Source organism: Gavialis gangeticus, unplaced genomic scaffold, assembly GCF_001723915.1.
Source record: "Gavialis gangeticus isolate Ggan-Ray unplaced genomic scaffold, GavGan_comp1, whole genome shotgun sequence".
NCBI lineage: Eukaryota > Metazoa > Chordata > Crocodylia > Gavialidae > Gavialis > Gavialis gangeticus.
This window is the reverse complement of record NW_017729011.1, coordinates 13,210,107-13,234,813: the sequence shown is the minus strand read 5'-3', so window position 1 is coordinate 13,234,813 and position 24,707 is coordinate 13,210,107. Positions and strand designations below refer to the sequence as shown.

The following is a 24,707-nucleotide window of genomic DNA, read 5'->3' as shown; positions in this document are numbered from 1 at the left end:
AATAGTACAATTAGAATAAGTTTTCAGAATTTTTTTTCTGTATTCTTTATTTTGCTTTGTTAGAAACTTGATGGTACAATTAAAGAAAAGGAGGTGGAATTTCAGGATCTTTTAAATAACTATAAAAACCTTCTAAAAGTGAAAGAAGAACTTGAGTTGAAGAATGAAGGATTGATAAAGGAAAAATGTGCCGCTGAGTCTGAACAGTCAATCGCCAAGATAGTCAAAGAAGTGGAGGTGAGTTTGATTTAACCTTGGCTGTTATAGATGAGATACAAACACTGGGCCTGATCTTTCTTTTGGAATTGGTGAAAATTTTTCCTTTTGATTTCAAAGAGATGGGGATCCAAATGTTTTATTATAGTTTGCCAGATAACATAAGGCAGCTTCTCAACTGTTTCAGATTGGTAGTTCCTCATTTGAAATGAAAAAAAAAATCATGGTTGTATCTATAGTCTATGTAGTTGTGGAAAATATATCACTGATAGCAATAGGCCTATATAAATTGTTTTTGCATGTTCTGATGGGCTGAAAAACACCAGTTGACCTTAGGAGAAGTAAACAAAGTAACACTTCCTTTGCTTTTCATTACAATTGTATTTTAAGGCCTCATGAGCACCCCTGAATTGCCTTTAGTGACCACTCCTTGCAGAATTTGTGACCTATACATTTATATTCACTGGCCTGGGGAAATGGAATCTGTCATTAACTCAGTAGCTAACTCAAATCAGGATTGCTATAATTTGGATAACAGTTGCCACTTGTAAATAGGAAGAGGAAAGGGAACATTGCTTTATTAATCATCTCATACTATCTCTGGTTGCTTTTTCCTAAGACTGTATGTTGTTATGGCATGGGTAGTGCCATGAACATACATTTTATTGTACAGTAATGAATTATGTGAAATTACAAGGTTCTGTTTCATACTGTTTATAGTCAGAAGTCACAAGTAGGAAAAACACTGTATAACACAGTTCAGACAAACAGTTGCATAGTTACTGTGGCTAAAAATTTTCACTGAAGAAAGAAGCATGGGTATTTCTGAAGGAGTTATAGAAGGGAGCCAGGCATACTTGTAAAAGGGAAGGAGAGAAAATACATAGTAGAGTCAGAGGATGGGACAAAAGCACTGAGAAATTTTTGTGTAGCTGGTTTCAGAAGAGATGGAGGTAGAAATAAAAAAAGAGTTGCACTGAAGAGAAATGCGTACTAAAGGCAAAAGAAAAGGAGAAATTAGTATTGAAGCATGAGTATTGGTGGATAACATGGGTGTCATTTTAATATGACAGTATACATAAAAAAAGAATTAAACCTCACGAGAAACCCAAGTTCAAAACACTAAAGTTATCATAAGTTACAATTTACAGTACTTTGGTGCCAGCAGTAAACCAGAAGCCAGCTAACCAAGCAACACAAGCTGCACGTTTGTACTTGTTTTTGAGATATGTAACTTACTGTGGGTGCATCTATATGAGACTCTCTTCTGTGCAGTAGACTAAAGTGTCACTGTCTACACATGTGGCATTTACTGTGCAGTAAATTAGTACGTGTAAATGCAGCTACTAGATTAGCTGCATAGTAGTTGCTTCGCAGTAGCACTTGTGTAGATGCTGACTGGGAGCAAATTTGCTCCTGGTCAGCCACACCAGCAGAGGGCCACAGAGGAAGGGGGGAATTCTCTGTCCCTGGTCCTGGCATTGCTCAACTCCTGGCTCCCTGAGTAGCACCAGGACTGGTGAGCTCTCTGCTTCCCCACTCATCTGGGGGGTCACTGGCAGTTGTCCTGCTTGTGGGGCAGCTGCCAGCAAGCCCCATGCATTAATAGCACATGCAGAGGGAATTCATTTGCCTTATTGAATTCATTTGCTTTGCACATGACAATGCTGTTTGCACTGGGCAAACCCAGCAGGAAATGAAACAGGAGCATATAAGCATGGATTGATACAGACTGGATGATTAGTACCCACAGAGCCAAAGAAACATCACTGTTGGTTATGTAACTGATATAGGATGTTCCCAACTTACATGCAGAGAAAGTAAAACCTGTAAAAGATTAGTTAAAGAGGGTTTGCCTCTTCAGCTGGCTCCAAAAGAAAGTCATCAAATGAAATCAACTACAGTGTATTCACATAGCTCCAGCATTATGAAAATGTGAGATGCTACAGGAGTGGCAAATCACATAGAATTAATGAAGATGAAAAACTAACCGCCCTCTCTTCACCTTCCTCCCATTCTAAGTGTACAGCCTGAAATGAGAACAGTGGCAAGTGGAGCCATGCATAGCAATAACCCACCCCTAATTTATAATCACAATCCATTCTCTTGTGCTGGCTCACTCAGTGACTGAGAACAATACTTAATCACAACTCATTGTCCTCTCTGCACAACCACCATCCTCATACCCTGTAGGATCCCATAGTGGCATATTAATAATAAGTCTTTGGACACTGATTACCTAAAGCTGCATTCTGATTGGCTGGCTTGGCCTCTTTGGTGACATTCCAGTGCTGTACCACCTCAGTAAATGCGCAGGTGGAACCTCGTCACCCAAAAGCAAAGAAGCCAAACCTTTTCTTCTAGCTTACCTGCTGCATTCAGGTTTAAGAAACTGAACCAGGAGGTGCTGAATCTTCTGTCTCAATTACCTTTTTACCTTTTTTCATATGAAGATAAATTTTAAAAGCAACCAACATCTGAAGCATTGCTACAGGTGCACTGGCCAAGGGGGAGGAAATAGAAAACATTTTCCAGTTGAAGTTTGGATTTTCAAGCTACAGCAGTGGGCTAGAGAGAGCAAACATGAGCACTGGTAATTAGGGTTAGTCATGCGACTGCTAGATTCTTCTGATATCTGCGTAGTCTCAGAAGGAGGCATCGTGAGCTTTACAACCAGTAAATGCAGAAGTGCAGCGGACTGCCTTGTAATTTAGAAAACTTGTTATTTCTGTGCTTAATAACACCCTTTTCCATTACTCTCTCCAAACAAGCTTTTTAGTGGGAGTGTTTATCACACAAATGTATTTTAGCTGAGTTGTTCAGACCTTTTGCAGTTTACTTTAGTACCAAGAAAAGCAACAAAGTTTAGACAGCCCACTCTTACTCAGTCTTTAAGTTGTATTCTGGGCCCGATTGTGTCCTTTAGGCTAACTGACACAATGCACATGCTATAGGAACTTAGTGGCATTCGTTATGGCTCTAAATTGATTTTGTATGAAGTCCTAGTTATTACAGTGTAACCTTTCTGTAATAATGTACCTTTCCAAGGAGGTGAGCAACCTTATACAGTGTTTGATGCTGAAATCAGAAATCCAGTTAGTTGATACACTCCAAGGTAAATCCGGTGTCTCTGCAGACACAAAACACATTGCAATTCCTGTATCATCAGTACATTGTTTGCCTTTTATTATAATTACTCCAATATTTAGGGAGTTAATACCATATGATCAGGGAATTGAAGCATACTGTGTGCATACAATTGTGAAGTTTAATTTGTTGCAGTCAGAATTATAGTCAATGCACCAAAGTTATTGATGTAGCCAGAGCATTGCATTTGATACCTTTCCTGGGAATGGAGACTCATGCATATGTTGCAGTACTGCAGACATTTTTCAGCTGTTGAAACTGATGCAGAATACACACAGCTGCTGAGGCTGTGGCAAGTGATGCAGTTGACTTTTTTTACCTGCATGCTAGCTACTAAATTGCAATCAGTATCTTGCAGTCTTGTTGAAACTGATGCGGGAACATGCATCCAGAGGAATAACTTGGTCCCTGGTTTAGATGAGCTGACATCATTTCTGAAAACTGCCATCTTTTTGAGGTTGATGTCCTTGCCATCCACACACCTAGAATAAGATGTTTGCTCATCATTACCCTGCCTGTGATTGAAATGAGCAGAACCGATGCATTATACCAGGTGTCAAAGATCTGGCCTGCAGGCTAAATGAGGCCCACGGTGATGCATGTGTGTCTTGAATCGGCCCCATGTGCAGCATGCAAGACTTGTCTGGTGTGCACGTGACAAGTGACATGAAGGGCCAGTACAAGACATGGTGGATCCTGTAGGTGACAGGTCTGTGAGCCCGACAGCCTTCAAGAGTTTGACACCCTGCAGTATACCAGTCACGTGCTTCCAGAAATCTCTGCTCAAAGAAGTTTGTCCAATGAAGTAGCACCTCTGATATGTATTTGTAATCTACTCCTCCTTTGCAGAGCAGCAACGGGGGACTATGCTTAAAGCCATCATTTTTATAACATCTCCAACCGTGGAAGAGAGATATCCCAAGAAAAGTCTCCAATAGGGACTATTACAATGGTGCCTTTCTTTTTTAGATGCATGGCTCAGTGACATTTAGCAGTCTCACTTGTAGGGGCTTCTGACTGTTTATGGCAGAACTCTTATTTCAGTGCAAGTTTTGGAAGAAGCTACCAAACACCGGTGATGCCATGTCATTTTGGGGCTAAAGGAAAGTCTAGGTTCTAGCCTCCAGTCACTGATTCAGCCTAAAACCTACAGAGATTTTCAAAATGACCCAGACGTTGTTGAAAACGCCTTGCGTGCATGAGCAAATCAGATGCAATTATGCTGCTGATTTACCTAGTATAGAACTATACCCCCTTTCCTTCCATCACTTGCCATTTAAGAAAGCTTGAAGTGGAAATAACATTCCAAGTCCTCTAGCTCGTCTATTTAGCAACAGAATTTCAGACTTTAGATTCAGACTGTAATGGATTAGGTTGCCTCCTTATATTGGAATATAAAACTTTCACTATAAGACTACCCTATATGTCTAGCAGTTATTTCCTCTAACACATTTTCCCTAACACTGTATGTCAAGAGGTTTAATGTTTCATTAACTCCCACAGCATTACAGTGTATGTAGGCTACATCCCTGCCTTTTTCTTTGTAAACCTGTGGGAAGTTGATCAGAATAATTCACTCCTACACCTTATATAGGAGTGACAGTAATAATACACAAAAAAGAGATGATGGTTCTTGTTTGTTTCTTCATCCTTGTTGATTTTCAGAAATACTGTGAGAGTAAAGCATTTTTTTACAATTTTGCGTAGTTTCAAGTAACTTCTAGCTAGCTAGTTGAATTTAGGGGTCAAATGAAACTGCCCATTGTCCTAACTTTTGCTCACAAGATATTTCGGTATAAGAAAAAGTAGCTCAGAATAGTCCTTGCCCTCCAGTAATTCAGGAAAGCAAGATTTGGCAGGAATTTCTGAAATCAACAATGTTATACACAGATTTTGACACAACATATTGATACCAGATGAATATGAGTGTGTTCATAGAACCCAAAGCGTGTTTCCATGTGACAGCTCTCTGTTGAACTAAGGGTTATAATGGTCACAGATCATTCAGGGAGTCTCATGTTTTGCTTGTATACTGTCTTCCCCCCCGGGAGGACGGTAACTTGGCAGTGGCATAGAGATAGTTTTCAGTTTGGAAAGAGTTTTGTATCATATGCATTAATATTGCAAAGACATATTAGGCACATATAGGTTCAGAGGTGGCTAAAAAGGTAAGGATTGAATATATAACTTCTGTCAGAGAAACTGTGGTGTTGTGTGGTTTTCAGCTGTGAGAAGTCAGCCCGTTACCACTGTCTGGCAATAAGAATGTCTGAAGAAACCTGTAGGCACCTGGTAATGGATACACAGGATTATTTTGGGATTAGGACTGCTTGAATGAGACTTCATCCCCTTTTTAAATGCCTAGTCGTAAATCATATGTAATATTCACTCTGGGAATAAAGGGTTCTGGACTAACCTTAAGAAATTTGAGTCTTACCTGAGAATTCTTTGGGCTTGGACTGGTTCATCTGTTATGGTACTCCTTTATGTTTTCAAGAAAAATCTGCACAACCTATGAAAAGTCTTTTTATTCTACTAGTACTCTGTGTTAGTAATTCACCTGTCTTCTAGATTTTAGTTTCCCTTTGGCTTGTGCTTTGTATTCCTTTATTCTTTTGAAATCTGTCAATAACAAGGATGATTCCTACTAAGTTAATGAACCTTTCCTTTGAACTACCCACATATTTGTACAGCTCAGTTGTCACAATAGTTTTTATTGTTGGTTGCAAAGTCCTCAGCCAATGGAGTGAGGAAGCTTCCAAACACAGATACTGAATCTTTCCCTTTTGAATTGTTGCAATAGCAGAGAGGGATTATTCAGCAAAGAATATTCTCTTCCCTCCATACACTATCCAGCAAAACCGTCCCTCGTGTGTTAACAGAATCTGATGTGTAAAAGTCCCTAAATATTTATCTAGACATTTATCAAAATTCTGTAGATTTTGTGGCCATCCACCGTAATCAAGATTATCCTTTTTAGACATTCACCTAGAGCAGGTTAAAGTTTCTGAATATTCATTCAAGTTACCTCCTGCACTGTTTCAGCAATTAAGTTTCTCTTTTAGAATGATGGTCTGAATATTGTCTGATCACGATGGGTACCTGCAGACATCACACTTATGTTGACCAAACTAGGCCTAGGTCAATCTGTGTGCCGAACTGTGCAGCTATTCAGGAAGGTTAAATCAGGCAAAAAATGGTCAGCTAAATCTAAATTAGTTCACTGGAGGAGGAGAGCTAAGTTAGATCAGGACTGTGTTAGCTCGGTATGTCTGCAGTAGTTTGGAGTACAGGTGCCCCTAGCCGCCCCTAGCCCTGGGGCTGTGTTCTTCCTATTCTTCCCCCAAAACTGAGTGGGCTATTTTCAGTCTCCCGAACCTCCCCACCCCAGGACAGTAAGTAAACCAAGCGGTGTGACTGTAGATCAGGTGCAGTGAATGTCTGTACATACCCTGCATTTGTTTGTTATCCCTGAGTGATGTCAATTCAGGAGTAAGACACATGCAGAACAGTTATCCAAATTAAGTTGGCCTATGTGATTTACATGATGTTTTGTTATAGATTTTTAAATGTATATTGTAAGTAGAGGTACACCGATACATCTGTCCCATATCGGATTGGCACCGATATAAGGAAAATTGACATCATCATCATTTGGCTTTTTTTGGCGGATGTGGCTGATAATGTTGCTGATAAGTACCCTGTGCATGTCTGCAGCCACAGTGCAGCACGCAGGCGGCCCGGAGTGCAGCTCAGCAGTGTGGAGAGCAGCCAGGTCTGGCTGGTAAGTGTGTTGTGAGAGAAGGGGCATGGTGAGGGGCAGATTGAGGCCCCAGTCATGAGGAAGGGAGTGGGGCTGGGGCAGGGGTAGACGCTGCCCAGCTGGGACGCCTGGGGCACAAGACGGGCTGCAAGTAACTCATTTGGGGGGCATGGAGGGAGGGTGGTTCCTGTCCCCGCATGCACCCGGGGAGGGCATGGTGGGGGTGGGCAGGTTGCTGCTGCGGGCTGGAGAAGGGGGCCAGGGCAGCAGTGGGCTCTTCCCAGCAGGGGGCTGGGCTGGGCTGGGCTGCGCTGCACTCTAGGCTGGGAGTGGGGGCTACGGAGAATTTTGGTATGGCTGTAGCCCCCTCCCATAACCTCCCTCCCAGCACTGCCGCCACACACCCTGAGTGCAGCCCGGCCCAGCCCCCAGCCGAGAGGAGCCCAGCGCTGCCGCGGCCTGCAGCAGCAGCAGCAGCAGCAGCAGCCTGCCCTCGCCACACATGCAGATCTGGGGGCACCCCCCACTGTGCGCTCCCAGGGTGCATACAGCAGCAGGAGCCACCAACACCCTCTGCCCCCCTCCCCTGACGAGCCACTTGCAGCACCTTCCTGTGCTCCACCCCAGCTGTGCAGTCCCTCCTTCACCACAGGGACCTCGATCTGTTCCCCCCACACCCCTTTCCTTCCCCTCGCCTCTTTCCCCACAACAGACTTACCAGCCAGGCGTTGCTCTCGAATCTGCCTGGGTGCATATCGGTATCGGCTGATATGGGTTCTTAATAATTGGCTGTTGCTATCCCCCCAAAAAATCTCTATTGATGCACCCCTAATTGTAAGTGTAGGTTTGCCTTTTTTTTAGTTTAGAATCCTCAGTTTTGTTTGAGATGCCACCTTTGCTACACCTATCTACTTACCTTATTAACTATAGGATGCCTCTTTAAGAAGAGCTACCTTATCTGAATATTTTGTCATTCTCTCATAAAATAATTTTAGTAGTGCCCAAAGACCTGCATCTGGAAAAGGCTACCATTGTCGTAGGCCATAGAACAAACGCATGCAAAGGGGTGATTCTTTTCCAGCTCTTCTCACCTTTCATCAGCAGAGAGGTGACCTTGTCTGTCTTGTCAGCAGGGATGGATAAGCAGATTCCTCTAATGAGGGCTAATTTGATCAAAACTTCATTGCTTTTACAAGATATTGTATAGTACATTTTACCAGCTTATTTGAAGTATCAGCATAAATAATTAAAAGTAAATTGCAGTTGTCTTTTTTTCTTGTATTGTTTACTTTGCAGATTGCTGAATTTTTCAAATTAACAATGAGTCTTCGCATCATTAGTGTGAATTAACGAGATTCTACTGTAGCTGAGTTTTTGTTGCGTTACTCTGCTTTGGGATTGCAGTTGGAATACTAACAGCTGCTTTTAACTCATGGGTGTAGGTTTCTTCTCTGTTAATGATCTGTTCGCTAATGATACAGTATCTCTGGAGAACTTAGTTTCCAATCTTGAGGATCTAATATGGAGAAAATAGAATTACCGTTAAGTCTTGTCCTCTAGAGGTATGTTGCCATTCTAGATCCACACTGAGTTTCCCCTAGGAACTGGGGATACATATTTTTTTCCACCTCTGGGTCAGAAAAAGAAACTGATGATAAGAGGCAGTAAGACTTATTACTCTCCCTAAACAGGCATGGAAAATACAGTGCTTGCCAATAATAAATCAGAATTTGCCAAGAGGTATCCTATAACCACTCCTATTATATTCTGGTTTGCGCATGCTAATCAGTCAAATACTTTTATGTGGCCACTGCAGGCAAATGTTGACTTAAATCTGAGTAACTCTGCCACCTGCAGAAGGGGGTTAGCTGAGCCTCTGTCTTAGAGATTAAAAATTGTAGAAACTTCTGACAGTCATGTACTGGGGACATAGACCCAGCGTGCACATGTATTGTAACAATATACCTTTGGAGAGCAAGGATGGCAGATAAATACTTTTCTTTCCTTGGCTGACTCATCTTGACCAAACTGATTATTGTGAAATTTGACTCAATGAATGCATATATCTGACACATTCATCAGCTATTTGTCAGCCTTATACCATCCCTTTCCTGTGGTATTAGTACAGTTTGTTGCTGGAACCCCTGCAAATAGAAAGGTTAATTTTATCCAAAATACAGAGAGTGCTTTTGGAGCAATGTTCTGAAGTCTTTACTTGGAGCGTAAAACTCCTCAAATACCTGTCTGCCAGATCATTCCTTGGGCTGTTAATTTGTAAACTTTTGGAAGTAAGGACACTGGGGAAAAGAGCTTACTTTTTTTACTGTGGTAAAAGTGATGAACAACTGCTTAGAGATGTGACTGTTTTATGGCAGGTAAATAACAGAGCACTATTAACCTCCTTTAATAATAGCTGCTTTTAAATAGCATGAATGGCTTCCATACTCAACTCTGTATTTTATGATGGGCAGTCTCACTCTGCAACTCCTGCACTTGTAATCACTAATTATTCTTTCACTTTTTCTTAAAGGCAGAGACTGATGTAATTATCTCCATGGAACACATGTTTACAAGTACAGCTGTGTACCTAGAATCTGAAATTTGTGAACCCAAAAAACCTGTTTTTTTTAATTTTTTAACTCAGGTGAAAAAGGAATCTGAATATGAAGAGCTTATTCTTGCTCTAAGAAAAGAGCAGCATATTTATTCTACGCTAGTGAAGGCCCTGAAAGATTCAGACAGGTAAATATTGTATCTTCTTGCCTTAAAAAGGCAAAGGGTCAAAATCACTAAAATTCAAAACCTGTGTAAGATGGCACAATTCAAGTGTGAATTAGTAGAGTGGTGCTTCGCCCTAAACTGGCCCAGATTTATCTCCTTTAAAAATGAGTGAGCATATTTTAAAAATAAACCAAATCTGATAATTTTTCAGGACTGTGTGAAGGCTTTATTTTCCTCCAAGCATTTGAAATGAAAGGGAATTGTAACTGTGGCTGCATACAGACATTCAGGGAGGTTAGGGCAAGGTTAGGTTGAGTTAAAAATAGGCACTTGATCTAAGGTAAGTTGGGATGGGGGATAGTGGGGGAGGTTGGAGGATTTGGGGGGGGGGGCAAGCAGGCTCAGTGGGGAATATGGAAATTCATAAAAAACATCTGGGGTATAGGCAGGGTCTGCAGGAAGGATAAGCAGAGCAAGTGGGGTCCACAGGAGGACTTTGAGGTATTGAGGGGCAGGCGGGGTCTGTGGCAGGGATTGTGGAAGTAGGTAGTGTTCATAGGGGCGTCAAGGGAGCAGGCAGGGACTTCAGGAGGTTGCTGGAGCCTGGGAGGGTTTGGCAGGATCAGAGGAGCTTGTGGGGTCCATGGGGGGGCAGGACCAGGGGCTATTTTAAGTCCTCCGACTTCCCCACCTCTCCTCCCCCCAGCAAACCATCCCTCCCAGCAGGACTTGCTTCCTTGACTCCCAGGATTGGCGAACGCTGATAAAACTGGCAGCGGGAGCAGCTTAGGGGAAGGGGTGAGGTGCTGGGGGGCTAAAAATAGCTTGGTGCCAGGGGGGCAGGTAGGAAAAGCTCAGCTCTGGGACTACAGCCAGTAGTTCAGCTTTCCCAGCCCTGGGGATATGCTGGGAACTGAACAGAAGTTCAGGTAATTTAGATCGGTTTAAAAAATGGCCAACCCAGTCTAAGTTGAACGACCTCCAAGGTAAGGTTAACTTGGATTGGGTCAGCCATTTATAGGCTGATCTAACCTTCCTGGAGCTTCTGTACAGTTTACACTTAGATCCCTAGTTAGACCCATCTATGTGCAAAGTCCGCACTGGGCACTAAGTTAGATCATGTGGCTATTTTTAATACTATCTAACCTCCCCCTAGCGCCTCCTCCTCCCCTTCTCCAAATGTCTGTACACACCCTGTTAGGATGGGGAAGTGGTTAAGGGGCAGGTGAATTTATGGTGGGCTATATTAAGTTAAAAATACAGGTAGAACTGTTTAGGTTAAGGTCACCTAGGTCAGGTAGATGGGCCTTGTAAACACTCCTATAAAATGAAATAGGAGTGTTAGAGAAATATTAGTTAATGGCACCAGCATAAGCCTCAAAGCTGTGATATCTGGGGACTATTTTTCGTTCTGCTGTAGACTTGCTCTATAATGTTAGGCAAGTCTCCTAGCATATAATATTTAGAGGAGCCTAAGGGTGAGATCCAGAGAGCTCCCTAGGTGCCTTCATCTTACAAACTTGCAACACCTTAAAATTAAACACCTGGTCCTAGCAGGATGCTTCAAAGAAATGAAGTTAGATGCTTAGGCTTTCTATGTATAGGGAAAGTTAGGTGCTTCTGAAAACCATTTCACAATGAATGCAGAGAGCCAGGCGTCTCAATCTTTTTGGGCACCAAAATTGAGCAACTAGATTTTCGGAAGAGCTGGGCCTGTGGGGGGGTTTTTAAGCTTATGCATCCACATGTAAAAGGAAATAGAATTGTAGCCTGTGTGCGAGTGGGCAACCTGCCACATATGCAGCCAGAAAGTTGACATTCAGGTGCCCAAAGGGAAATAGCATTCTGCTCGGTTTCAAAATTGTTCACAAACATCCTTACAGAATGGAATTTGTTTCATCTGAAGAGATGTTAAATGGGTAGCGTATGGGTATTATTCCTTATTTTGGAATAACGCTTAATGAATAAGAAATTAAGTTTCTTGCTGAATAGTCACCTGACAATGTAAATGAAAATGTTGTTACTTTGTTTTTTGAATGACCTTTGTCACTAAATTTCTTTCAGCTTAATCCTGCATGTGACAGGGGCCACCCCGGAGGCAGTCATAGTACTGGCCTGCCTACCTGTCTAGAGCAGTCTGTCCTAATTTTCCTGCCACACTTTGATATAATAATCCTACATGTAAAATATGGGAGGCTGCCCATAGAATCAGAGTCAGTGGACCAGAAGGGACCTGTAAGATCATTGAGTCCAGTCCCCTGCCATAGGCAGGAAGTTAAAGAGCTAAAACTAGTTCAATGAGATGCTTATCCAGCCTCCTCTTAGGCACCTTGAAGGATGGTGACTGCACCGTGTCTGCTGGGAGTGTGTTCCAGGTTCCAGTTACCCTTATGGCGAAGAAGTTCTTCCATATGGCCAGACTAAATCTTCCCTCTATTAGTTTGTGACCATTGGTCCTCATCCTCCCAAGGGGTGCCTTCTTGAAGAGTTGCTTCCCAAGATCCTGGTGTTCCCCTCTGACATATTTGTTAGGTGACATATTTGTTTGCACGGATGGCGACTTCTTCACACCGTTGGCTTATATTCATCTTCTGGTCAGTTGTGATCCCCAGGTCCCATTCAGATGCTGTGCCAGCCAGTGGGTTACCACCTATCATATAGTTGTCGTGAAGGTTCTTCCTACCCAGGTGAAGGACCCAGCGCTTTTCCCTGTTGAACCTCATCTGATTCCAGTCAGCCCGTAAAACCAGTCTGCTAAGGTCGTCCTGGATCTTTATGCTATCCTCTGGTGTGCCCGCATATCCCCACAGCTTGGTGTCATCTGCAGACTTAATCATCCAAGTCATTAATAAATATGTTAAAAAGCATGGGTCCAAGTACTGATCCCTGTGGGACACCACTGGCGACAGTCCTCCAGGATGAGGCCATCCCATCAGTTACAGCTCTCTGGGACCAGCCTTTAAGCAAGTTATCCATCCACCTGATGGTAGGCTGGTCTAGGCCAGTACCCTTCAGTTTGACTGAGATGATTTTATGGGAGACAGAATCAAAGGCCTTACTGAAATCTAAATAAACGATGTCTACCTCATGACCCTTGTCCAGCTGGTTAGTTACCTGGTCGTAAAAGGACATCAGGTTTGTCAGTCATGATCTACCCTCCATAAAGCTATGCCGGTTGCTTCTTAATACCCTGTCAGTTACAAGCTTGTGATTGATGGCTTCTTTAACAGTTTTTTCAAATGTTTTTCCAAGGACCGAAGTCAAATTGACTGGTCTGTAGTTTGCGGGATCATCCCTCCTCCCTTTCTTAAAGATGGGCACCACGTTGGCCCTCTTCCAGTTGTCTGGGACCACCTCCAAATTCCATGACTTCTTGAATATCTTCACAAAGGGCCGGGCTACGAGTTCAGCTAGTTCTTTCAGGATTCTTGGATGTAGGTCATCTGGCCCAGCGGACTTGAAAACATCCAATTTTTCTAAGAGGGCCCTCACCTGTTCAGGACTGATTTTCATGTTGTCTGTAGGCTTTCCTGGGTTCTCTGGGCTTCTGGACAGATGCCCAACTCCTATTAGCTTTCTGAAATACCCACATGAAGTATTCATTTAGGAGCTCAGAAGGGCTTTTTGTTGCCCATTTAATGCCTTGATGCCTAGGGTATTATACACAGCTTCAGCTTCCCTTTTACCATGTCCCATGCCTCGCAGAAGGCATCCAAATCACTCCTAATTCCCCTGGCCCTATTGCTGGGCCATACTCGGCCTCAGGCATCCAGAGACTTATCTTGGCTGTGAGCCCCCTCACTGGGGCCTCTACTCCCACATGTACTTTGGGCTATATGCAGGCTTCTAGCCCCTCCACTCCACCTCTCCCTAGAGTTGCTATTCCACCCCTCACTGGGGCTACGCAGCCTTACAACACATGGGCCTCAGGTGTCTGTAGATGTGCCTAGACCCCACACTCAGCCTACTGAGGTATCTATAGACATACCTGGACTTCACTCTCAGCCTGTCATTAGACCACTCTTTGATTTAGGCCTTGGTCTTTCTTCACCCCTCTGGGCCTTCCCTGTTTTCCTGCTGAGCTGTTCTCACTTTTCTGGGCCCTCTGTTGCAGCTTCCATTTCAAGGCTTCCTCTTACTGTCCCCATCTCACTTAGACCCCTTATCAGACGCCTCCTATCCAGCTTCCACCTCCATCATTACAGCTTGCTGGTCAGCTGAATGCCTGTCCTCTCTTAGACAGTGATGTCCTTTGTGTCCCTTCCCCCAATCAAAGGGACTTTCAGCCTCTTTAGGCTCTGGCCCTACCTCCATAGGTCCTACCTTAGACCTCCAGATATTCCTGAGAGCAGCAGATCCCAAGATAATGATGTTATTTTAGCAGCATCCCAACAACAACTGTCAGCTCTACCCCCTCAGGGCCGGCTCTTATGCTGAGGCTCTACAGCCCAGCTCCAATCAGGTGGTCTGGTGGCTGTCATGTGACCGTCTAATTGGCTCCGCAGTCACCTGCAGGCTGCTTCACAGCCTGCTAAGGCCCTTAAAGTGGCAAGCACCCACAGGTGTGCTGCCACACACTTCCCCACCTTAGAATCCTTCCAAGGGGGGTGGCTCTGTGCTGCTACCCTTATAGGTTTCTCCTCTGCAGCCTGCACCAGCCCTCCAAGTGGTGAGCACCCCAGCGGTGCTCTGCCACACTGCAATATCAGGATTTCATGCCAGTATCTTGCAGTAACAAGAACAACACCTATTAATCAGCTCTGGGGCATCTTTTATTCATACATCTCAAAGTGTCATACAAAAAAGAAACATCATGGGTCCCAGTCCTGCACCATTCAAGCCAATAGTTTTCCTGTTGACTTGAGATTGAGCTACCATATCCTAATCTAGAAAGAACAGATTATGGCTCTGATTCTGCTGAGACAAAATGATTTACAGATCACAGAATGAGGTGGTGGTAGAGCCAGTGGGCTGATAAACAAGTCCTGCAGATAACTTAGTCATCTAATGACCATCATTATCAAATTTTTTGATAAAGAAAATATCCTGAGTTCTATTGGTATCTCTCTTTTTTTAAAGGTATTATTTATTCCAAACCATTTGAACAATTACATTTTCTTGTTCGGGGCCAGTACCAAGACATCTCTTGTCTCTCCACAGCAGGGAATCAATGTTTCTTCTAGTTAATTCATTAAGTTGTTATGAGAAGGAGGTGTGCTTACTTAGCTTTTAGAAGCATGTTCTTTTTTTCTGAGCTTTAAATAGTATCAAGACCTTTCTCTTTTGAAGATATTCTTGAGCAAGGGACAGTTGGTTAAAGCAGTAGTTGTAAAATAAATCCTAACAGCAGTCTCCTTATTATTCTTTCACAAGACGGAATGGGAATCTTTTTATTCATATATTCTTAATAGCATAACTTTAGCTGAAAGAACAATTTTATTTATTTGATACGTGCTCTGATATAATCTCCAATAAACTGGACCTGAACTCTTGAAAAAAAATTCTGGGATTCTCAGGCACAATTGTGGAGTAGGTTGGAAATTGTGCAGCAGCTTCATTTGTATTGATTTGGAATGAATTAAATATGAAAATAGATAAGTAAGTCAGTGCCACAACACCTTTTTTGTCTTAATATTAAATTTTATTTCTTCTATGCTATTCTGTTTTCAGTGTGCTTGAGGCCTTCTGATTGACTGTTGATAACTGCTCTGTAAAAGTTGCTGAGGGGTAGGGGAGAAACTGCAGGTTTCTGTCAGTGAGGTAGGGGACAGCTGGCTATATTGGCACTTAGGAGGCAGTCTGGGATTCTAGAAGAAGCATGTTAGGGTGATGTTTCAGCTAAAATGCTCAACAAATTAGTTAATGTTGATACTTAAACTGCCATTTTTTAGGTTTTGGAATTAACACCCCATTAAGATAAATGGGACAATTTAGACTTGAAGTGATTTTTTTTGATCTGTCTGTAGACTGAGAAAGAAAGCACTATCAGTTTACATTTAGTTCGTGTCTTCAGAGTTATCTTTTAGCCCTAAGGAACAGAAACGTAATTTTAAAAAAAAATGATGGCTTAAATTTTATAGTATGATTCTGTGGCAAGGGGACACCATTTCCATGGCCACAATATGATGAAACACAGCGAGCCATCAATATAACACAGTAATGCTGTTTTTTGACATACTTTTCATAAGCTAGTCATTTTGATTTTCCTGAAAAAGAATTATGCAGAAGTTGGCCAGCAGAATATATCTATCATGCTCAAGTTGACTTACAAGTAACAGTCCTCAAAACATCTAGAAAGGAGGCATATACATAAAGGTTTATTTTCATCTTGCTATGTAGGTATTTGTTTATTCTATGCATCAAGATGATATAAGTATGTGATGAAAAACTGCAATTGCTACTGTGGAATGGGCTCTTTATGGAAACCTTGATGTATAAAAGATGCTGAGGTACCCAGCAAAATGTTTTGAATGTGTGAGTTGAAACCTAAAAGGTGTCTGTTAAAATTTCTGATTCTTTCCTTGTGTTTAGTATAAATAGTCTGCAGGCAGAATTGAACAACATTTTTTTGTTGCGAAAACAACTGGAGGAAGATATTTTAGCTAATCGGAATCTGCGGAAAGTCCTGGAGGATCAAATTAAGGAAATAAAAAACAAAGGAGGTCTGTATATCTTTAGGAACATGGCCCTTTCCTTTATCTTAACTGCTTCTATTGCACTCGGTTTATAGCAAATGCATTGAAAACTTGGAAAGTAGATAAAGGTGTGTGAAAAGATCTCTTGTCTTTTTTCTTGTAGTAAAGATCATTTGGGGGATTTGTAACTGGATGGCTTTAAGCAGTCAAGGATATACAGGAGGAAAGCTTTTCTCTTCCCCTGCAGCAACAAATGTTAGTAATTCTGTGGCAATTCTGCTGCAGTGATCATTTCAAGCTGCCTCCAGCTCCATACTCTCAGAATTTACTGTTTTCTGCAGAAGTCAAGGATCCCTGGCTTTGAATAAATCTGTGACCATGGGATCACTTCCTGGACATGGAATCTGATTCTTTCACAATACTTTGATAAGCAGTCAATGTCTAGAGAAATGGATGGGTTCTTCCTAATAGGACATGCATTTTCAGAAGAAAAAGAAAATAATCAACAGTTTTATTACATTGTAATTTACTTCAAGCATGATACAGCTTTTTAATATATATAGCATTAATGTTTCTAATATATCTCTGAGAAGCGACTGTTAGCAGATACTTACCTGTAAAGAAAGAAGAATATGAGCTGTTTTCTTTGAAAATGGTATTCTGAATGTACACAAACTTGTCTACCTTTCTTCCACAGGGAACTGATAGGCATAAATGCATGGGCATTATCGTTATTGTCCATTATACAGACCTGAGACAGAGAGCTTAAGGCTCACATTTTTTAATGTGGCCACAGATTTTGGTTGTCTCCATTTCAGGGTGTCAAGCTTAAGACCCATAGGGCCTGATTTTTTCAGAAATAATGAAGCTAAAAAAGAGCTTGGAGTAGTCTTGGGTCTAATTCTCAGAGGTTATTCTCTCTCTAGTGGGGCACCCAGCCACTTGAATACAGTGCAACTCAACTGCCCCAGGCCCAGTGTCTGAGGGCTAAATAGAACTCAAATGTGTATGGTTTGTAATCCGTGTTAGAAATGAACAGGTGCTTATACAAACAAGTGAAACAGGTATTTACTGTAATTGCAAAGGAAAAGAAGCAGCAGCTGTTGTCTGTTCAGTTGATATAGCCGGTTGAGCCAACAGCAACATAAAATTCAGTATCTTTATTTAACCTGGCTTTTACCCTTGAGACATAGAGTTCATTTGCTTGAAATTCTGGCTAAAACAGAATAACTATTCATGCCTTACTTATCCTCCCTGAAAATTATTTCTAAATGTAATGCTAAATATGCAAATTATAATTCAGAATTAGATTCACAAAGCATGCTGATAACCACAGAACATATAGCATGTCTGGATGTCACAAGCACAAAGAAATGGAAGGGGAAAGTTCTTTCAATTAAACAGAAAAGCTTAGTAAGGAAGATGAAACATTTCTTTGCAGTCTTAATAGTAGATACTTATTTTAAAAGTCCTTTTTTAGCATTTTTATGCATTACAAAGGAGTAATGTTTCTGAAATAATACTGGCCCTTGCTTACTTTGACAGAGGAAACCTTATCTTATTGTGGAGATCAGACGTCTTATATGAGTATTTGCCTAGGAGAGCACAGTCTTTTAAGCCTACAGGTAGACCATCTGTCTCTTGAAGAACTGAAAAAAAAGGTATTGTTGTGTTTTTATTATTTAATGTTTTAATCACTTAATTCTCCTACATTTACAATTTGTTTCTCTCTCTCTGAAACATTTTGATCTTTTACATAGAGTTGGGATATTCTGAAAGGATTTAAAAATTCTTGTGTGTGTAGTTTGTGATCCCCTTTTTTGTAGACTTTTTTGTTACAATATACGAGTTTCAGGCTTGGCTGAAAGACAGCCAAGTTGCAGAAAAAGTTTTATTATACTGAGACATCTGGATCCAAACTTGAGACCCAGTAATGTATTCCTTCAGTATCAAAATTATTGATTCCAAATAATAGTTAGTGTCTGTGAGATTTCTAAAAAACACATTACCAAGGACTTACTATCCTCAATAATACTGAAGTTGGTAGTTTTGTGATTTGCATTGCTACAGTGCAGGGGTATCAAATTCGCCTTGTGGCCCAGGCCAGATCTGAACCTCAGGGCTCCTTGTGGGCCAGATCCAGCCTGCAGATGGCTCTGGCAGCAGTGGTTGCTCCAGGTCTGGCCCAGTGCATGTGGTTGTGGCGGTGGCAGCCCTGGTTCCCACCATTTGATGTGCCCCATGCTGGAGCTGGAGCTAGTGTCACTGCCATGTGCCTGGTGTGGCAGCAGCAGCACTGGTTTTGGCACAGGGAACAAGGCGATGACAGTTCTGACTGACATAGGGCAGAGGGCATGCAGCGATTGCAGTGGCAGTGGGGCCGGTGATGGCAAGTGGGGTGGCTAGAGGGTGACTGGGACAGTATCAGCTCTTGCTTATGCTCTGGCCATGGATCACTGTGCGTACTGGGACCCAAGGGCACCAGATCATGCAACAGGCCACTGCCACCCCCCCTCCCCCCAATTTCTGGTGGACTGTTGGAAGCCTGGCAGGCCAGATTGAGCAACTTCACAGGCCAGATCCATCCTGCAGGCTGTATGTTTGACACTCTGATATAGTGTATTTCAGACAAAGGTTCTAAATGGCCTTTAATAAACTTGATATGTTGTATGGCATCCCATGAGCTAAATTAATTTACCCCAGTACTGCAAAAGGAGAAACTAAGACAACGCAAGTTAGATTTGCCCACGGTTGCACATCAAGTAACTGTCATGGTGTAGAATCCTTATCTCCTTACTTCTCATCACATGCTTTAGCATTTAGCTAGTTATGCATCCACAGTTTCATCATAAAGATCATTTTTGGTATTAAAGCCCTTTGTCAGATATCTGTCAATGGTTTCCTGTCATTCATGTCTGACTTCAGGTGAATGTGAGATTTACCTTTAGGATGAGTAAACTGAAAACAAAAAAAAATGACTTGCCCTACTTCAAGCAGGAAGCCCGTGGCAGCATCCAGATTGACTCTTAGTGCTATGCTCAGACTGTGCCTGCTTTTATTTGATTTATAGTCACCTATCTAAATTTAGGCGCGCTCATTAGCAGAAACTGATACACTATGTGAGTCTTGGAGGCTAATGACTTAAAGCGTTTTAGATTGGATTCGCCACTCTGGTATACTACTTTTGTACCAGTGCTATCCACAATGGCATTTAAAGGGTATGAGAGAGAAAATGAGACTTCTGATTTTTTTTAATATTTCTTGGTGAATGCTGCTGTCCTGTCCTAATAATACAACTCCTGCTTGCACTGAATACTGCTTCCCAAATCAGTCTGCTGGTATGACAGGCCGTGACTTTTTTTATCTTATAAGTGATTTATGGAACCTGAACCTAATGATTGAAGTTGAAACTATAGTCCTCCAAATTAGCATTCCTTGAGCACAAGTTCCTAATATATTATATAACTGAGCTGGTTTCAAACATATACAGTCCCTTGGGCAGAGACAGAAGCATTAAGGTTTATTGGAAGTAACGAACACGACAGTTCTGAAGTTTAACACTTTGTGTAGCTTTACAGAAAGATGTTTCTCGCGCTGTATTTCTTTACACATTAGGATGAACTTTATCTTTTCTGATTGTTTGTTTCTTCTGTTTTTTTAGGTTACTGAGCTCCTGTCAGTGGTAAAGGACCTGCAGTCAATTAATCAAGATCTGAAGAAAGAACAACTTGGATTCTCCAGATTTGATTCTTGGGGAGAAGAAACTCTGAAAATATTTAACCAGAGTGAGGTAGGATCTCTGTGCTGAATCACTGGACCTGAATTTCAGCTCCAGCACATCTCGCACAATCATTTACATGGGTACCAAGTGGATGTGAAACCCTGCTAGGTCAGACTGATATTGTTCTATAATTACTCTTTTAAAAGATGTAAATGGCTGTATGAGGTTAGACACTGTGAGAGTCAAGACCAGCATATTTTATAGTCAACAATATTTTAAATTATTTTAAGAAAGCAGCACATATATTAAGATATCAATTGGGATTGTGTTTTTTTTATATTTGCAACATGGAGTTAATTTTATTTTTCAAAGAAGGTACAGCTCCATAAAATATAGACGTCCTTTAGTTACTGCTACTTGTAAATCCCACAGGTTGAGATTCATTCCCAGAGTGGTGTGTAGTCCTATGAAAGCTTTGTACATAGCTGTCACTTCTGAGGCCACAAAGGTTCTCTGTCATTCAGAAGTGGTGCGGTTGCACTATGCACAAAGGAGAGAGAACAACGCTTTAGGCATCTGTGCACCCATCCTGTGCAACACAGAGCAGTGTAAAATGGAGGGGCAGTATTGTGGCCTAGTCAAATGGGAGAGACGCAAGAAAGGGACCGTTGTATTTACTGATGCTTGGATCCTCTATTGTTTTCCTTGTGGCTAAGATGCACAATGACAATTTCAGCAGTGGAGCTGAAGAAGCCACTGCAAAGAAGCTCCACAGATTTATGGACAGATTTCTAGGTGCATCCCTCCATGTCACATGCTACGTGATGGTAGTACTTCAGTGGAGTAATGTAGATGTCCAGTGCACCTTTATGGCTTGTTGTGACTGTTACTTTAAATGTGGTGGCTAGCACCTTTTGTTTTTTAATGTTATTTTCCTATGCACTACTCACTAAATGATAATGAGATCAAGCATAAAGAGAAAAAGCTCACCACCTTTACTTTTTGTACTGAATGTCTAAATCAGGCTTAAGTGGTGAAGAACAGGACAATGACATGATGAAATAATTTAATTTAGTTGTGTGTAGGTTTTGTATTGACTGGATGCTGCAGAAGCCTGTGGCCAAATCAGGATGCAGTTTATCATATGTACTCCAGATGGGATAAAGACCATTGTCAAAATTCATACAAAATGTTTTTGCTTTTCTGGATTCAAGTCAGGCCTTTCATGTTACTTTTACACATATATTTTAATTATAGATTGAAGGAGTTTTTTTTGGCCCGTTGGGATAACGTCCAATATCTTAAAATAGTTAAGTTACAGATTTATAGACTAGGTTAGCACTGAAAATGTAGTACATAAATCTGTGTTGCAGAAAGTGTATGCAGGATGCCTATGTGAATATTACTAGCAATTTGCCTAGCAGTCCTGTAGAGGCTGCTGTGCCCTCACAGATTCCAGAGGTATCAAGGCATTGCACTGAGAACATCAAGGCAAGAATATTGCACCTTCCTGCTCTTGTCTTGCTGTGATTGGAACATGCAAGGCTATTCAGTAAAGAATTATTTACATGGACCCAGCTTTCGAACAGCCAAGAGTGAAATTTGTAAAATAACCTGTGAATGAAAGCCACGATTTCTGGTAAAGTCAGGAGGCAAATAAAACATGATATTCAAAGCTGCGCCAGAATGATTAAGGTGCTATTGAACTCAAAAGTTAAAGGCTCAGCAATCTAATCCTTTAGTTTTAAAGGTACTATATCATTAATCCTGGCAGTAAACAGCCCGTTTCATGGTTTTCTGGCTCTGGGTTACGATGGGTGCACTTTGGAAATTGAAAGTCAGTGCAGAAAATATTGAATTCTTCTTCTCTTGGTACCACACTAGAATGTGTTGGCATGGGTTGCTAAGAGGACACCAGTCAGTAGGGCTGTGCGAAGCTTCGGGTGCTGATTCGATTCGGAGGTGATACGGTCTGATTCAGGTGCCAAATCTCTGAATCTGCATCGAGTCAGGAGACCAGTAAAAAGGTCTGAAAAGATTCAGAGAACTCCAGAGATTGGGGCAGTCCCCACTTGCTGCCACAGGGAGCTAGACCCAGACTCTGTGCTGGTAAGTAGGGGGTAGGACTGGGGAAGGGGGGGCTGGAGGAGAGGGAAGGAGACCACGGGGGGACCCTCATCAGGCTCCATCCCCTGCCTGCTCCCCCAGCCCTCCTGAGCACCCCCGATCCCGCCTGCTCTCCCAGCCCCTCCCATGGCTGCCCTGCCTCGCCCCCTGCTCCCGATGCTTAAAAAAAAAAAGTCCCCACTCACTGGCTGCTGCAGCAGACCCGGGGCCTCTGGGGGCTCATGGAAGAGCCCCCCCATGCAGCGTGGAACAGTGGGATGCCATGGGGATCACTCCACTGCCTGGCAGGAGCTGGTAAGTCTGGGGCTTTTTTGTTTTTTTGGTTTTTTTAAAGAGCCGGAAGCTGGGGCCAGGTGGGGCAGCCATTGATGGGGCTGAGAGAGCGGGTGGGGGATGGAGCCTGTCCGATTTGGAGATTCGGCAACGGCTGAATCTCTGAATCAGATTTGGCTGAATCGATTGGGGACAATCATTCGAATCATTGAATCGAATGACTGTCCCCCAAATCGTCCAAATCTGAATCTGAAATGGATACTAGCTGCTTCACACAGGCCTACCTGTCAGCATCCTCCAAGTGAAACTGGGTAGGATGCAACAAGGTAGAACCCGCTCAGGTGCTTCTTAAAGAAAAGAAAGGCTCGTGCATTTTAACAAAGCTGGAGTGCAAGCCAGAGAAGTCTGCACTTGGGTGCCCCTGCAAAGCATCTCCCAAAGGCCTGACAGACTTTAATAGTTTGTTTCTTGGTTCTTAAATTAAAGGGAGGGAGGGAGGGATAAAAAGGTTGTTTTTGCACTGTCCTCTGAACAACTGCTTTCTCTGAGAGAAGCAGCCTCACTGATTCCAGCCTTCAAGGCTCCAGGGATCTTTGCAAACCAAGCGTATCAGTGGTTCATTTAGGAAAAACATTCTCAAGGTTTTCAGTCTCCAAGGAAATATTTTAAATAGGCAGCTTATTCTCAATAGATTTCCTTCTGGCCTTAAGCCACTTATTTTCTTTTAATATTTTGTTGAACATTAGATTGTATTCCTTGGAGCACAGAAAGTTTTCTTTTCAACCTCAAAGACTTGATGAGCAAAAAATTCAAATTGCAGCCCATTGCTGCAGTGATGTACTGTACAGTCTTCTGAACCTTGCGTCAGTTGCTTCATTGTGACGAGCACTGTTTATGAAACTGGATACTGGTCTGAAAAAGGGGATGCACCAGAACAATGTTAAAATCTTAAAAAAAACTAGTGGTTGTGGGGTTTCAACCACAAGCACTTGGCAGTCGATATGTGCATGTGATGGTTTAATTTGCTTTAAAAAAATAAGCTTGGGCTACAGTCTTGTTTTGAATGTGATAAATGGCTAATATCTTTCTTTTTTCTGTCTAAAGTAATTTGTGAGTAAACTCCGTGTTACTCATGAAATCAATGGCTATGATCAAAGTATGGGCTTTTCTAATACGGATCTTTGCCAGTTCACCACAGTCCGGATCTGTAGCCTCCCTGCTATCCTAGTTTTGGCACTCCATCTCAGTTTTTTAGTAGGCTGGAAAATCTGTATTTTAGTAAACCCCCCCCCCCAAAAAAAATTCAAATATTAATCTTAAGCAAAATTTGAAAGGGCAAATAAGCTAATAGCTAGCACCTAGCTTCCCCTTTGTTCTGCATTTTTTTAAAACTTATATTTAAACCAGTGGAGGGTCTTACACTGCTAGAAGGTACAAGGTAAACCTGAGTTTTTCATTCGCTTACAACACACATGCACGTTACAGAAATATACAGTAAGAAAGGAACCCACTAATACTCTAATCCAATACGTTTAGAAGACAAAACGTACTAGTCCCCACTACATCCTCAGAATTCTTTGAGACGGGGTCCCCATGCCTTGATATGGTGTGATATTGGGAGAGAAGTTTTCTATCTTCTCAGAATCATTAGAATTACGTTTTGCATGAAGTCAGGTTACAATTATTACACCCACTCCCTTGGTCACCGCTTCCTTTTTGTCTAGTGCATCAGCTCAGGTGCTTATTGTGCACATTCTCAACTCTGATGCTTTTCTGACCCTGCTGAAGTTTCTGCTTTTTCTTTTTTAAAATTTTTTATTAGAGTTAGGGCCATGTTTCCTTAGCCTACCCTAAGAAAGGACTTGGCTGTTAGAGACACTCTTCTAACGGTGTTGCCTTCAGGGCATCTACTGGCTCTGGCAAGAGCAGAGCGGATCAGCTGGAACCCATGCGCAGCCCCAACCTGGCCCCTCAACCCCGTGCCAGCTCTGCACTGCCCACCCGTGGCACATCCCGCTGCCCCTGGGCATGCAGCAGGTTTGGGGCAGCTCGGCAGCAGGACTGCCTTTCTAGGCAGCCCAGGTGGCAGGTAGCTCCTCCTGAC

General features: G+C 42.3%; 1 protein-coding gene across 2 annotated transcripts in view; it reads left to right on the top strand.

The window, feature by feature from the left end:
- The window catches only part of CDK5RAP2 (CDK5 regulatory subunit associated protein 2), a 123,810-nt gene that overhangs the window by 48,356 nt on the left and 50,747 nt on the right, over window positions 1-24,707 (top strand). For both annotated transcript variants that reach the window (XM_019510521.1, XM_019510522.1), the window contains 5 exons: window positions 64-237; window positions 9,771-9,868; window positions 16,379-16,509; window positions 18,028-18,143; window positions 20,144-20,272. In XM_019510521.1, coding sequence (XP_019366066.1) covers window positions 64-237; window positions 9,771-9,868; window positions 16,379-16,509; window positions 18,028-18,143; window positions 20,144-20,272 — 648 coding nt within the window. The remainder of the gene's footprint in view (window positions 1-63; window positions 238-9,770; window positions 9,869-16,378; window positions 16,510-18,027; window positions 18,144-20,143; window positions 20,273-24,707) is intronic.